General features: G+C 39.1%; 1 protein-coding gene and 1 long non-coding RNA gene across 2 annotated transcripts; one reads left to right on the plus strand and one right to left on the minus strand.

Moving 5' to 3' along the window:
* Positions 1–1,301: 1,301 nt before the first annotated feature.
* Positions 1,302–7,522, minus strand: LOC116033232. The gene is made up of 3 exons (XM_031275988.1): positions 7,459–7,522; positions 4,388–4,523; positions 1,302–1,707 (listed from the first exon to the last, which is right to left on the minus strand). Exons 1-3 carry the CDS (start codon positions 7,520–7,522, stop codon positions 1,302–1,304), a joined length of 606 nt encoding a protein of 201 aa, XP_031131848.1.
* A 4,387-nt stretch (positions 7,523–11,909) lies between these two features.
* LOC116033590 lies at positions 11,910–13,322 on the plus strand. The gene is made up of 2 exons (XR_004100877.1): positions 11,910–12,249; positions 12,949–13,322. It is a non-coding gene; the product is annotated as an uncharacterized LOC116033590 (long non-coding RNA).
* Positions 13,323–14,986: the final 1,664 nt, after the last annotated feature.

Below are 14,986 nucleotides of genomic sequence, written 5' to 3' on the forward strand. Positions count from 1 at the left end.
ATGAATAGAAATCTTATATATTGATATTGAAGAAGTGTATATATATGACGAAGAAGAGTTGCTCAAGTTTCTGTAAATTTCTTATTATTTACGACTAAAGAGAGAAGGAGAGAGGCAGAATTTTGGATTGACTCTGGAAGGAAAAATAACCAAAGTCTTCACATGTACCTTAATAAGGATATCAACTCTATCTCCCTTAATCAGCCCCAAAAATTTTGTTTTGATTGTTAATTGCCACCTAATCTGTCAAAATGGAATTGTTGACCGCTGAAAACAAGGAGAATGAAGCCAAAATAATTTAGGGACAATAGGGTGGCTGCCTTGGTCTCCATAAGAAGACAAAATGGAATTAAAACATGGATAAGATCAGTTAAATAAGTGGAACAAATTGATAAAAATACATGTATTGGCCGAAAATGGCAGAACACTGGATCAGGATTACAAAAATTATTGGGAGTATTTGGCTACGTATTTTGATTCCATTTTCTCCAGATATTTAGTTCAATAAGTCTAAAACCTTCATAAAAAATTTCATACCAATCCGAGTAGTAGAAGTATGACTTTCGAATTTTTTTCAAAACTAGTCCAGAAAGAACAAAAATCCGGACAGCACACTGCTAAGGTCAAAAAGGTAATTTTCTGTGTTTACTCGAAGATCAAAATGACCAAAACATTTTATGGATATCAAGCACTTTAAATTTAGACTCTACCATAAAAATTTCAAGTAAAATGGAGTTCGTGAAGTATTTTTACCGGCTCAATCTTTCGGACTGCGCCAAGCTGAAATTTTCTGAAAATCAATGGTTAGAAAAATATTTGGCTAAAATTGAATTTTGTAACAATAATGGTGACGAAATTTTCGGGATGTCACAATTTGTGGGCAGGAAATATTGACCCTTTTGCAATTCTTTAGCTCAAGATGTCATCCTTTTGCATTTGCACCCTAAGAACCTGTAAGATTAAAGCTAAAAAACACAAAACTTACCCTTCTAAAAAGCATAAAACCTACAAGCTAAAAACAAAACTCTTTTGCAAAATAAAACAACAAAATTTTTCGAAGCAAAGAAAACCTTGGGTTGCCTCCCAAGAAGCGCCATGTTTAACATCTTTAGCCCAGTGGGATTGGTAACTCTTTTTCAAATATTTCTCGTTTTCCTTCGCTTTTTTCGTTTTTCATTTTTCTCCATCTTTTCACTCTTCTTGTTTTCATTTTCCACTCATTTTTTCTCTCAATTTTTCCTTCAAACATTTTTCTCCTCTCACCTTTTCTTTTCTCTCTTCTTTTTTCTTCACTCTCCCTCTCAAGGAACCAAACTAAAGACATGCTTTTTCTCTTTAACCACATCCGTGTCATAATACTTCTTGACTTGTTGTCCATTAACCTTAAAGATATCTTTCTCCGGATGTGAGATTTCTAAGGTGTCATAGGGATAAACCTTTGTAACTTCAAAAGGACCAGACCATCGGGACTTGAGTTTTCCCGGAAAAAGCTTAAGCCTTGAGTTGTACAACAAGATACGGTCACCAACCACAAATTCTTTCCCTCTCTTGATATGAAGGTTATGATATTGCTTGACCCTTTCCTTGCAAGCTTTTGAGGTGTCATAGGCCAAAGCTCTCCACTCATCAAGTTCATTTAGTTGCAACATTCTTTCTTTGCCGGCCAAGTATAAATCTTCATTCAACCTCTTGATTGCCCAATACGCTCTGTGCTCAATTTCAAACAGTAAATGACAAGTATTGCCATAAACCAATCGGTAGGGTGTTGTACCAATGGGTCCTTTGTAGGCCGTTCTAAACGCCTAAAGTGCATCTTCCGATTTATCCACCCAATCCCTCTGGTGCCTAGCCACGGTTTTCTCAAGAATTGTTTTGATGTCTCGATTGGCATTCTCAACTTGCCAACTTGAGTGAGGATGATAGGGCACTCCAACCTAGTGTTGTACCCATTGTTTTTAGAGCATTCTCTGGAAGTAAGTCCCTCAGTCACTTATAATGATTCTAGGAACCCCGAACCTTGTGTAATACCCCGGATTTAATTCAAGCCTTGAAAGCCGGTAATTAATTCTACCGTGTAATTAATTTAATTTAATTGGGCTCCGTTCTTTTAATAGAGATATATTTCTTATTCAGAATTATTTATTTAATCAAAGGCCCAATTTCCTTGATTTAATTTTGTAAGGGATGTTCTTTATTTGGACCTTTTTTATTCCTTACAAGCATATTAATTATTTAATGGCCCACTTATTGGAAGGACCATGTTTATATCCATTAAATTAATATTGAGTATGGATGAACCATTTCTTACAAATAAGCTCATGTCTTATTTTAATACCCTAATATGATACATATATGGTGTATGTAATGATTTTCCCTACTCATATAAAAAGTCTTGTACTTACAACCCGTAGCTCTTTCCTTTTCCTACAAAATACATTTCTCCCTACTCTTTCACCTCTAAGAACCATAATCATATACTACACTCCATTCTTCAAGATTTCAAGTCAAGATTGCTCTTTTAGGGTCAATAGCTCTTGGATGATCAAGAATGAGGTGGTGGCTTGTGAGGTGATTGGAGATTGCTTGGTTTGAATAGAGCTTCAAGAGGTAACCATCCATGTCTCACTAAACCTATTTTCACTCACGATCTATGTGTATGATTTGGTGTTTGGAATTCTGTGAATTTCTTGGGGTTATAGCTTTGTTTTGATGGTCTGTGAACCTATATTGTGGATTATTGGACTTGTGTTCATTATCCTTTGTGTCTAGATATGTATAAGCAATTCTTGTTATGGATTCCATGATTTATTTGGCTTCTGAGATGTGTGATATGTGTATTCTGAGCATGTTTCGTATTCTAGAATAATTCATCGTGTATTCTGTTCTGTCGGGAGTTTTGGTGCGTTGAGAATGCACTTACGGTGCACACCGGCGGTATAATGTGTCCCGCCAGTGTAAGGGCGGTATGGTGTGCTGGGGAGGTCTGATCCGTGGACCTCCTCCGCGGTCTTCTTGCGGTGCAGTCTAGCAAACCAGGGTGTTCCGCTGTTGCATTCCGCCAGTTTAAATGTGACTCTGATCCAGTGTCTATTTTGCGGTCTCTAAACTTTGTTTGATTCCTTTTGATTCTGGGATGTGTACTGAACATTTTGTTGAGTATTCTACCTTGGTTGTTGAGTATTTATTCATGATCTTTGGTCATTTATCTTGACCTATTGAGTTAGTATTATTGGTTGAATCCTTGGTTATTATTCTAAGTATGTACTGTGTTCATGTTCTGAGATGAACACTGTTGGTGGGTGATTCTTGTGGGTATGAATCTGAGTTTGGTATGTGGAGACCTTGAACCCTTATGAGTATTTCTTACCTTGTTGAGTCTTTGATAACCTTGGGAGTTAGTTGTTGGAATTAGGGTGTATTTGTGTATGGTGTTATGAGAGGAATTGTGTGGGCATCATTTGCCTCTGTGTTGGGCTTTTGCCTCTGTGATAATGGGCATCATTTGCCTTTGTGTTAGGCTCGTATGCCTCTGTGATAATGGGCATCATTTGCCTCTGTGATTGGGCTCGTATGCCTCTGTAGTCGGGTTTATTGCCTCTGTGTGATGATATGGACATGGTGGGTTGGTTTATGGTTGGTATTGTGATTTGGAGGTTGTGGTTTGATGCTTATCTTTGGTATAGTGGTTTGATTGGTTTCTTTGCGGTTATTTGGTTGAGTTTGTATCTCAGTTGGTATCTTGTTTTTCCTTGGTATTGCAGTTTGGTTGGTTCCTTTGTGATTATTCTGTTGGAGTTATGATTCAGTTGGTATCTTGTTTATAGATTTGTTGTCTTGTATATTCGTTATTGGATATTGGTTTTGGATTGGAAGAGTCTTGGTTTGTGATTTATTCAGCTTATTATTGTTGAGTCTCTTATTTAAATAAAGAACAGTTCGTTAGTGCGTATATTCTATACGTGTGTGTAAATGTATTTACAAACCCTATTATATTATGTATTTCTCACGAGTGTGAGTGGTTGGTTGCTTAGCATTCTTTTGCTAATGTTTTTCCTAAACTGTTTTCCAGGTATGCCGTAATCTGAGCCGAGAGCGCGATAAAGATAGTCCTTATATTTGCTATGCTTAGACTAGTTCTTGTTTTAGACTTTTGGGCCTGTGAGCCTTAGTGATGGATTATGTATTGACTATTGCTTTTGTCTTTATGTTTTGGATTGATATTTATGGATTTTAGCCTGTGCACCTAAGATTGATTGAACCTAGGTGTGGCATGACACCCTTTAAGGTTTTAAATGCTTCCGCTATGTTTTATGGTTAGCTTCTGAGATTTATAGTTTTTGTATTTAAGTTATGCCTATCTCAGCGTGAAAAAGTTGGGGTGTCACACCTTGTGAACAACTTTTTGATGAATTTTATGACACATTTCCCATCATTTATTCGGAATGCCTCAGCTTCAGCCCATTTTGAGACATAGTCGATGGCTATTAAGATGTACTTGAATCCTTTTGAATCCAGGAAAGGTCCTATAAAATCCAAGCCCTAAATGTCAAAAATCTCACAAGCTAGGATGAAATTTTGGGGCATTTCATCCCGGCTTGTGACATTTCCAGCCCTTTGACACCGATCACAATTCCTTACACATATTTGAGCATCCCTAAAGATAGATGGCCAATAGAAACCGGCCTCAAGTACCCTCCTAGCAGTTCGATTGGCCGAATGGTAACCCATGTTATGGCACTTCCCCAAAATGATATGACCTTCCCCCTTTGGGAAACACCTTATTTTCACTTGGTCCGCACAAACTCGGAAGAGGTAGGGCACATCCCAAAAGTAGTATCTCGACTCCGCTCTCAACTTTCTCTTGGCATGTACATCAAGATAATCCGGTAACACACCTCCAACCAACTAGTTTGCAATGTGGGCATACCACGAAGTCAAGACTATCCCAAATAGATTTTCTTCGGGGAAGCACTCTTCAATCTCTTCCTCAATATTTTGATTTTGCTCATGCTCCAGCCTAGACAAATGATCCACAGCATTATTCTCGGAACCCTTCCTATCCACAATTGTGATATCAAACTGTTGGTCCCGATAGGGCGGTGAAAAGTCTAGAGGGGGGGGGGTGAATAGACTTTTCTAACAATTAAAAACTTTATAACACTTCAACAACAAAGATTTCAAGTGAATAAATTCAACTTGAAATGTGCAGCGGAATATCGTACGGTAAAGTGCTATAAAATAAAACTGCGTAAAACTAAAGAGATAACTTGCATGCAACACGTTGGAAAATCTTAAAATAGCTCAAAGAATATGTATGCAAAGATTCAAGCACATGCGAACATGGGAACACACAAACCCAGATGATATGATCAACATAGTACGTAAAGGGTTAGTGAGTTAAACATGCAAATATAAAGTGCAATAAAGTAAAGAGAGGCAGAGATTTATAGTGGTTCGGAGATGGTGTAATTCTTCTACTCCAGTTCTTCCTTCTACTCCAAGGAAGATTTCCACTATCTTCAATCACCCAGATACAATAGTGAAACTCCAAGTGCTACACAAGCACTTCCCGAGTGTTACGCACAAAGCTACACTCAACCACGAGCTCTCCGCACAAAGCTAAGCTCCTGAGCGCTATGGTGTTGTTAGTTTTAGTGTGAGGTGAATATGGTATGGAGGGTGTTAAAATGAAGAGTCAAGACTCCCCGAGTGTCGTGTCTCTCAAAAATGGCGAATGGGAACCGAATTAGTGTGTTGGCATTTGAGAAGTTGAAAAGAAAGAGTTACGGGACTTGCTAGGGTTGGATGTCATTTGTAGGAAGGTTTGAAAGGGGTAAAAGGGTTTGTGTAAAATAAATGAAAAGGCAGAGATTGGGGCTTTAGGCTTCTCTATGTGGTTTATCTTTGTATAGGTTTGCGAGCAAAAGATGTGGAATAGACTAGGGAGTTCGTGGCACTTCACCAAGTGGCGTCACACTTTGGACTCCCCCATCCTCATTCGGTTGGGGCATTTCATCGAACACTTTGTCTACCACTCCTCACGGATCTCGTCCTTTCGGACTAAGAGCAGAGATGTGGGTGAGTTAGACTCGTGAGTGGCCGCTATCGCGCACACACTCACTTCCTTTGGGTTTGCTACCTAATGTGGCCACAATAGGCACAAAGCATGAAGAACATCATCCACACAAGTTCATCATCCAACAATCAAGAAACTCACAAATCTACTAGCAATAATATCAAGCATCCACATAGATCAACCTTGGGGCCACCAATCCCCTATCTAATCTACTCTAACATGCTAAAGAAACAAGAAAAAGAAAGGAAATCTCAAAGAAACAAATATTAGATTAAGAATTGGAGAGAATAGTTACCACCTTCAAGAAGGGGATCTTTACACTTTTGTTCTTGAAATTCCAATCTTCCTCCTTGCCCTTGGATCTAATCTAACCTAGAAGAAAAGGAATTTTCCCCCAAGAGGGGATAAAACCCTCTATAATTTTCATATCTAGCCTATTCTAAATATGTTCTCCTTAGGTTTAGGGCAAATGGGATTTATATAGGTGACAAAAGGGAACAAATTTCCCAAAATGGCCCTTGGCCCGACCACGCATGCCACCACGCGTGGTGGTGGGCGTGGATGGTTACTGGAAAGATTCCACGCCCAGCCACACGCGTGTGAGGCTGCGTGGGATGATACTACATTGCGGCTTCGTTTGTCTTTTGCTCTATTTTAGCCTCAAATCCCTCTCCAACCTGTAAAATATCTCAAAACTCTTCCTAGGATTGATGTTAGAAGATTTTAATCACATCTAAGCTAAAATGCACGAGATTGTTATGATCGGATGGCAAAACGTTACACTTTAATCCTATTTTAGACCCTTTTTAAGTACCATTCTTGGTGCTTATCAAAGTTTCCACACTTAAACCTTGCTTGTCCTCAAGCAAGCATACTTTTCTAAACTCTAATCATGTAAGCACCAAGAATAGTTCTTTTCTTTGTTGTTAATTGATCAAGTGATGTGTGGTGTTCGGAGTTGAGCGGGTGAAATCCTCTACACTATCTACCAAGACCGCTAAACTCATGCCAACCTAATGTAAGAAATATGCTAAAGAAGTGAGGTCTCAAGAGATGGATATAACATAAAAAGTTTTGTTCACACCTTTCAAGCATGCAAGTGACAAAAGGGTTTCACCTTGTATTTTCTAGGGGCCTCCTGCCGATCCGACTAGTGGGAACGATGTGCATCCCTCGACCAATCTCCAACCATAACGCCAAAGCCCCTTTAAGCAATATAAGTGAGGGCAGGGACATGGACCGCTCATCGCCATGGCTTGGGCGATCACTCTATTTTCTCAACCCCTTGGATCTCATTTTCGGGCAACCCGACTTCACATGGATCTCCATGCTTTTTCGAAGGTCAGTGCAATGGGCGCCCGAATCCAAGCGGGGTGGCTCACCTCCTCTCAATTTTCTCATCTTCCAGGATCTTTTCGGGATAACCGACTTCACATGGAGCCCCATGCTTTTTCGAAGGTCAGTGCAATGGTTACCCCGTATCCTGGCAAGATGGCTTACCTCTTATTTTATCTCAAGGAGTGGCCATATTGAGGCCTTTTTACTTTTCTCCAAATCATCCCCTCATGCCTTTTTCTAGGGAATGGGGATTTTTTCACTCAAAGCTCGCTTTAAGGCTCTCCTTTTGCCCCATGTCCTGCTAAGATTAATTCAATTTCCGGGCTTCGCAATTTTTATCTTTCTAAAACTCAAAGGATTCACACTCCCACTTCGAGAGATCCTTGACTGAGGTCCAAACAAAATACAAGGTGAAGAACATGCAAGCACACATAAAAATTTTCAATTTTGGGTCAAATTGTGCAAATTGGTGCAAAATGTAACTTCTGAAGCATATTTAGAACATTCAGATTTGACAGAAGGTTAGAAGCCCTCCTAGATAGTATTGGCAATAACACGCCCTCTAGTTCCTATGCCCTATCACTCAGTCAATCAACTATTTTGAGAAGCATACACCCTTTCCACACTTAAAAGTAAACATCGTCCCCGATGTTTCCATAAGGAACGGAGGAGTTAGGATATATGTTCAAAGGGTTCTACACACGCCCCTTTTCCATAGTTAAAAGTGTGAACTAGGCTAAAACAATTCTAATAATCAGATCACATCCGACACAACAACGTCATGCAACGCTTCATGTGTGATAAAAGGAAATATAGCAGTCAAAATCAAACAGGGCATTTAAAATGGATAAAAGAAATACTCACAAGGTGCATCCCTATTTAAAAATTTGTGCAATCTGTTCTTGCCCTTCAAAATTTGGTTAGAGTAAAGGTAAAGAAATAAATGAAGAATTAAGATTTTACCTTTCAAGATTGGTTTTCTTTGATGGTGGTGGAGTGGTCTCTTCTTCTCCTTATTCGTGGGTTGCCTCCCACGAGCGCCACGTTTAACGTCTTTGGCTAGACGAAACGTGCAAGACAAAACATAAACAAGAACATAGCTAAAAATGTAAACAAAAACGAAGGTAAAAGGATTGTCCACAATCATAGTTTTGGATTTATCAGTCACAAATCATCATTATCTTTTTTTCTCTTTTTCTTTGGTGCCGTTCTTTCTTCACGTTCTCTTGATGTCTTTGATCTCCCTTGCAATTTCATCCAATTTCTGCATTTGCTCCAAGTGCAGTTGATATTTGAAAATTCTAGAGGGATCTCCAATCGGTAACTAGGGTAAACCAATTTGGGATGTTGAAGCTTGCATGGTTGGAAGTCTGCTCCTCGGCTTGTGGTGGAGGTATGGATGGTCCAGGCTCTCGGGGTGGTGGAGAATACATCGACGAGTCCACAGGCGAATACATCTCATTTGAAGATGGGGAAAGGAATGACATCGGCGAGGGTGTGAATCCCGGAGATGTCATTGGCGTGTCGGCATGATCTCCCGCCATCTCATGATCTTCCCTCGTTCGCGCCAAATATCTCAAGTGGAGCTTTGCGACGTCCTCGGGAGATAAAGGAACAATGTGTGCTCCTTGCAGCCTGTGTTCAAACCAATGTATCTTCATTTGATGACCTAGGGAGACACACAGTCTCGTCACCAATGGGCCTATAAAGATTGCCCTAGCTGACTCTTGCTGTTGCGCAACGAGCAAGTTCTTGCAGATTAAGCTCATGTTCACCGAGTGGCCTGTGTCCATACTCCATAGCATGAATAACTCTGTCTTGGAGACTCGGTCATAAGTCTCCGGCCTGCCTTCCCATGAGTGTGCGATTACCTTCCACAAGACTCTTAGGTCCTCCCTTACAATGTGAGAAACTCTCACTCTCGACCCAACCCAATCAATTCCAGGCCTTGCGATCATCGACCAATATTTTCTTGGGGTGTCTCTATCTCCAAAATCATGTCTTAGCCTTCGATACCAGTGCTTTGACTGGTCATCTTCCTCGTAGAACCCTAAGAGAGCGCCGAAGCGATTAGCCGAAATATGATAGTCTTCATTGAAAAGCCGAAATTTGATAGTTGGGCTGTAGAGATCTATGGTCACTCCTTCAACATGCAAACTTGCAATGAACTCATGGACCAAGGGAATGAAGGTATCTTGCCTCCAGCTCAACAAATTATTCCAATAAGGTTCGTGGATTAACCTTTCCAGTCCATATTTACACTCAAAATCCTCCATAACTGTTAAGTCGATGTATCTCCACTGCACAATTGGGAAATTCAACAGTTATCTGTATCGACCCAACATAGTTGGTGTCAGCAATAGGATTTGATTTCCTGTAGGTACTTCAATATAGCGAGTCTTTGCGTTCCTCGCGATGTTCTCTTCTTCCGGTGCTTTTTCTTTTTGGAGCCTCCGAGCTATTTGTTTGTCAAGTTCATTTGGAGAAGACATTTTTCCTATAACATAGACAATCAAAGCACCATACAAGGAAAAACATTTTCCACTTTAAACATGAATGTGAACAATATTGCACATTTTAAAGAAAGGATCATAAAAACTCATTGCATGTAATCATCATTTTGGTATTCATCAACAATTCTTTCATACACACACAATGATTAGCTCATTCTATTCCATACTCATCTCATAGTCAAAAGGTCAACAAATGGGTAACTTCATCTTCTTTCTCAAGACTAGCTTGAGGTTGAAAAATGGAGAAAACATGGAAGTTAAAATTGAACCAAATAACAATGTAGTGCCTAGAGAGTAGGAAAGTTGCAAACTTTGCCCACCATGCTTACTATATCATCATAGATCTCATCATGACAAGAAAATGCCCGAATCATACAATTTCAAGATCTCGTCACAAAGAGATGGTAAAACATGGAATTTCTAGTGTATAGAAGCAATGTAGGCCTATTACAAGTCTAATAAGTCATTTCATAACAATATATCTCAAGAAAAATCTTAAACAAGAAAAACCCATGGAAATATGCTTCAAGGAGAGTAAGTTCTTCATTCAAATAAGTAATAGCAAAAGAGAATATGTTCTTACCTTGGAAATGACTTAGGAAGATCAAGAGAAGTTGAAAAACTTGGAAGGAAATGCTTTAGAGTTGTGTGTTTTCAGCTTGAGGGAGACTTAGCTCGTGGTGGTGAAGAAAATGGGGTAGGGAAGGGTTTTAAACTACTTTGCGCGAAAAGTCCGCGAAAATCTGGTGCCCGTCCACGCACGTCACCACGCGTGGTGGTGGGCGTGGGAGCTCACTGGTTCCTTTCCACGCCTGCTCACACGCGTGTGAGTGGCGTGGCAGCTTACTGGAAAAGTTCCACGCCTGCTTACACGCGTGGTAGCAGGCGTGGAAGTCGTGATGTGCAAAATTTTACCTCAATTTTCCTTCCTTCCTTTGCTAATGATGATGTTTGTCGATCGATTGCGGGCAATTTGTAACTCTCGGGTTGATGATCTGTACTTGTTAGCTTAACCGAGGTTATAGAAACATTATTAAAATAACGATAAAGAAAAGCATACTATAGATAACAAGAAAAACTTAAGGAAATGTAAGATAACATTGGGACTGCCTCCCAAGTGCGCCATGGTTTTACGTCTCCTGGCCAGACGTAATGTGGCCTATCCTTCAAGGCACACAGATTTTGGGACCTTACCAAGCGTCCTGTGAACTTTAGATTCAAGGTATGCCCGAAGATGGGGAATATCCTTGAATTCAAACGCAAAGAAGGGGAAAGCATAATGTATTGATAAATAAACACGGGGTACTACCCTAAGTTGTTTAAGGATAGCAAGCCTCTCTTCTCCCTTCTCGTTATAGATTCCATCCCTCAAAAATTTGTCCTTAAAAACTTCCCAGTGAACACACTCACCACTATCTATCTCTCGTGAAGCGTCTACACCCTCTCCCGAATCATCGAATTCGTAGATCTCACTTTCACAAGACACTACTACAAAAACAACATATAACGTCGGACATATAACTTCGATTTTTTGAAAAACCGACGTTAAAAGTGAAGAAAACCATATAACGTCGGTTATTTATAAACAACCGACGTTGTAAATCACGAATAAAAAAAATAATAACATACGACGTCGGTTATTTAAATAACCGACGTCATATGTTATTATTATTTTTTATTTTTTTATTCGTGTATGACATACAACGTCGTCGGTTATTTAAATAAACGACGTTGTATGTCATACACGAATAAAAAAAGAAAAAATAATAATAACATACGACGTCGGTTATTTAAATAACCGACGTCGTATGTAATAAATTATTTTTTTAATTTTAAAATTTAAAATACGACGTCGGTTCATATCAAACCGACGTCGTATATGGTTATTTAAAAAAAAAAAACAAAAAAAAAAAAACTGTTAGCATATGCCATATTTAGGATAGGGTTTTATTCCTTATTATTTTCCTTAGCATACGCCAAACTCTTCTCTCCTCTCTTCACTGTTTTCTCCCGACGACGACGCCGTCCGCAATTGCCTTCCGTCGCTGCCGTCTGCAATCGCCATTCGTTGCCGTCGTCCGCAACCGCCTTCCGTCGCCGCCGTCTGCAATCGCCTACCGTCGCCGCTGTCCGCAACTACCATCGATCGCCGCAACCGCTGCCATTCGTGAGCCACAACCAATGTTGCTGCAATCCGCTCCAGCCACATCCGCTACCGCCTCTTCTAGTCTGCGTCGCCTTAGCCTCTGCCAGCCACCGCCGCCCCAGTCGCTACCAGCCATCGCTGCCAGTCACGTCGCCACCAGCCCTTCCACCTACATTGTGAGTTTTGATTTATTTTTTAGAATATTGTTTAAATTTAGTACCTAAGCTCAATCCTATTTTGCTAACTTATCTATTTGTTCCAAATTTGCTTTTATGAACAAATCTGAGATTTAGCTAAGAATGCAATCTGCCTATACATAGATGTTTCAAATTGGTACGACATCTTCATTCTGCTTTAGGATGTTTTTTTTTAATAGTGTAATTCACAGGAGGAAATTTTAAGTTAGTTGCCCAAGGAATTTTATTTTATAGTCATGTTTATTTTCAATGATATAGAATACAACTTAGGGTGTGTTTGGTTCGCACATGGGAATCGGAATCGGAATGGGTATCAAATACTTGGTAAGGGTAATGGGTTTTGGTGAAAGTATTTAGCATGTTTGGTAGTTGGGTGGAATGGGAATGAATATTAATAGTTGGGGAAGAAATGAAGAAGTGAAATGAAACCCTTATTTAATAAGGGTATGGGTTTTCCCATTAATGGGGTATTCCATACCCATAGTAGCATTCTCAAAACCTATTAACCAAACACTAGCAATCACTTTCATACCCATTCCCTATACCAAAACCCCCCAACCAAACACACCCTTATTTCTGTCCTTGTTTTAAAGTTGAATGGAGGTTTTACTAGCTGCTTTCTTTTTTTTTTTTGATTTGATGTTTACTGTACTGATTTAACAAAATTTACCAAAGCAGTCTTATCAAAAAGCTCTTAGGGCAGACTCTTCATATAAAGCAGCTGCAGAATGCCTTGCAATTGTATTAACGGACCTTGGAACCAGCTTAAAGCTTGCTGGTAATACCCAGGAAGGGATTCAGAAGTACTAGGAAGCAATTGAAATAGATAAACACTATGCTGTAAATTCATCATTCTCTAACTTTTGTCCTGATGCAGAATTAGCAAAGATATTAGATTTTAATGGATTGTGATACATGCAGCCTGCTTATTATAACCTTGGTGTCATCCATTAAGGTTATCTTCATTTTATAGTCAAGTTTATTTTCAATGGTATAGAATTGTTATTGAATTAAGTTATCAAAAAGAAAAAAAAGTCATTGCTGTTGTTGAATTGGTCCTTGTGCTTATGGATACGTGTTTCTTTGAATGTTGGATAATTAACAATTAAAAATTGCTAATGGATGTATACCTTGTTTCCAATGATTTCCCTGGCCTATGTCCGAACAACAGTGAAGTTCACATCTATAGATTATCATAAAAGAAGTGGGAGAAGGTCCATGTGTTCATAAAGGTAAAAACTTTAACAAGATTTTCTTGAAGTTAATGTTGCCTATAACTGTTTCCTCTGAGTGAATTACTACTTTTGAGTGTTGTGACAATTTTCATAAGATGGCATAGGTTGGGTGAAATTTTGAGTAAAAGGTGGTGCTTCATAGAAATATTTATCATTTTGTTGTGGTGGGGGTGAATAATTAGTATTGGTGTAAGAATGAGAATATCAATGTCTCTCATGTTGATGGTTAGTGATGGACAATTTTAATATATGTCCTCGCAAGTGCACGAGTCAATTACATCAATTGTAATGATAGTGTGCAAAGGCAAGGGTCGAACCCACAGGGAATTGTAACAATGCAATTGAATAACTTGCAAATAATTAACTTGAAAGCAATAAAATAAAACCGAAACTAGCAAACTAAGGAGAATTGAAATAATTAAAGACCAACAAGAACGAGATAGCCAGGTAATTAAGTAACTAGCAGGAAATACAAAGCTCTAGGAACATGAATCAACTACCATTACTAGTTCTGCGAATTAGTTTATGTCAATCAAATTAAGGGTTTGTTCTAACTGTTATATGACTACTCCGTATGGCGTCTAGAGTGAGTCACATGCATTAATTGTTCATGTACTTAAATACTTATTTGAACAGTTAACGCCCATTAAACAAAGAAGAACTTACGGAATACCCGGGTTGTGAACCAAAATAAGCAATTAAATAAGACAATCTAATCGCTTAACTTTCTATCCTACCGAGCATGAAATTAATAGGCATAGTGTATACTCAATTAATTTCCTCAATTAGACTAATTGAAAGCTAAATTGATCAGATTCAACTCAATTGGTCTCTACGTAAAATTATAGAATAAAACATAATTCGATAAACAAATTAAACTAATCAACACTAACTTTCACGGCAGTGTCATCATATTCCCAGAGTTACTTAGCAATGCAACATAAGATTAGCAGTAATCAAATCACAAATCATAACCTTCCACATTCATGAATTACAAAAGTAAATTAAATTAATAATGGTAAGGAAGAATGGATAATTGCCGTAGAATATTCCTGCTGCCCAGATTTTACTTCGTTGACCGCCGGAAACAATGAGCCACCTCCTGGAGTTTGAAGCTGCTGCCGGAATGTCACGCCAAGCCACCGGAATTTGCCGCTGTTAACGCCGCCGGAAAAACCAAACCAGCCGTACCGACCGGAACTGTTCAAGGGTGAATTGATGATTCCTCTTCTTCGTCCTGCGCCCTTTTTTATACTACTCCCGTTCAACCGCTTCTCCGAACGCCAACACAACTGCTACTTCAATTACGGGCTGTTTGTAAGGTAGCTGGGAATTTTTTGCGGCTATGGTGCTATGCCCTCGTTCGTCGCTGTTGAATCGAGAAAAGAAGACCGGTTCTACCGCACAAAGCCTTTCACTAATTCCTTATTTACATAAATGATATTTTAAATAAATTAAAGTCCAAGTAGAATTCTAATCTA

This window comes from Ipomoea triloba, chromosome 10, assembly GCF_003576645.1.
Source record: "Ipomoea triloba cultivar NCNSP0323 chromosome 10, ASM357664v1".
In the NCBI taxonomy this organism is placed as follows: domain Eukaryota; kingdom Viridiplantae; phylum Streptophyta; class Magnoliopsida; order Solanales; family Convolvulaceae; genus Ipomoea; species Ipomoea triloba.

Coding starts and splice junctions, on each gene's coding strand:
- LOC116033232 (XM_031275988.1), bottom strand. CDS start 7,522: ATGGGGCTCCATGTGAAGTCGGTTATCCCGAAAAGATCCTGGAAGATG. Junction 4,524..7,458: donor GATGAGAAAATTGAGAGGAG/GTGAGCCACCCC, acceptor TGGATTTTATAG/GACCTTTCCTGGATTCAAAA. Junction 1,708..4,387: donor ATCAAAAAGTTGTTCACAAG/GTGTGACACCCC, acceptor AATTGAGCACAG/AGCGTATTGGGCAATCAAGA.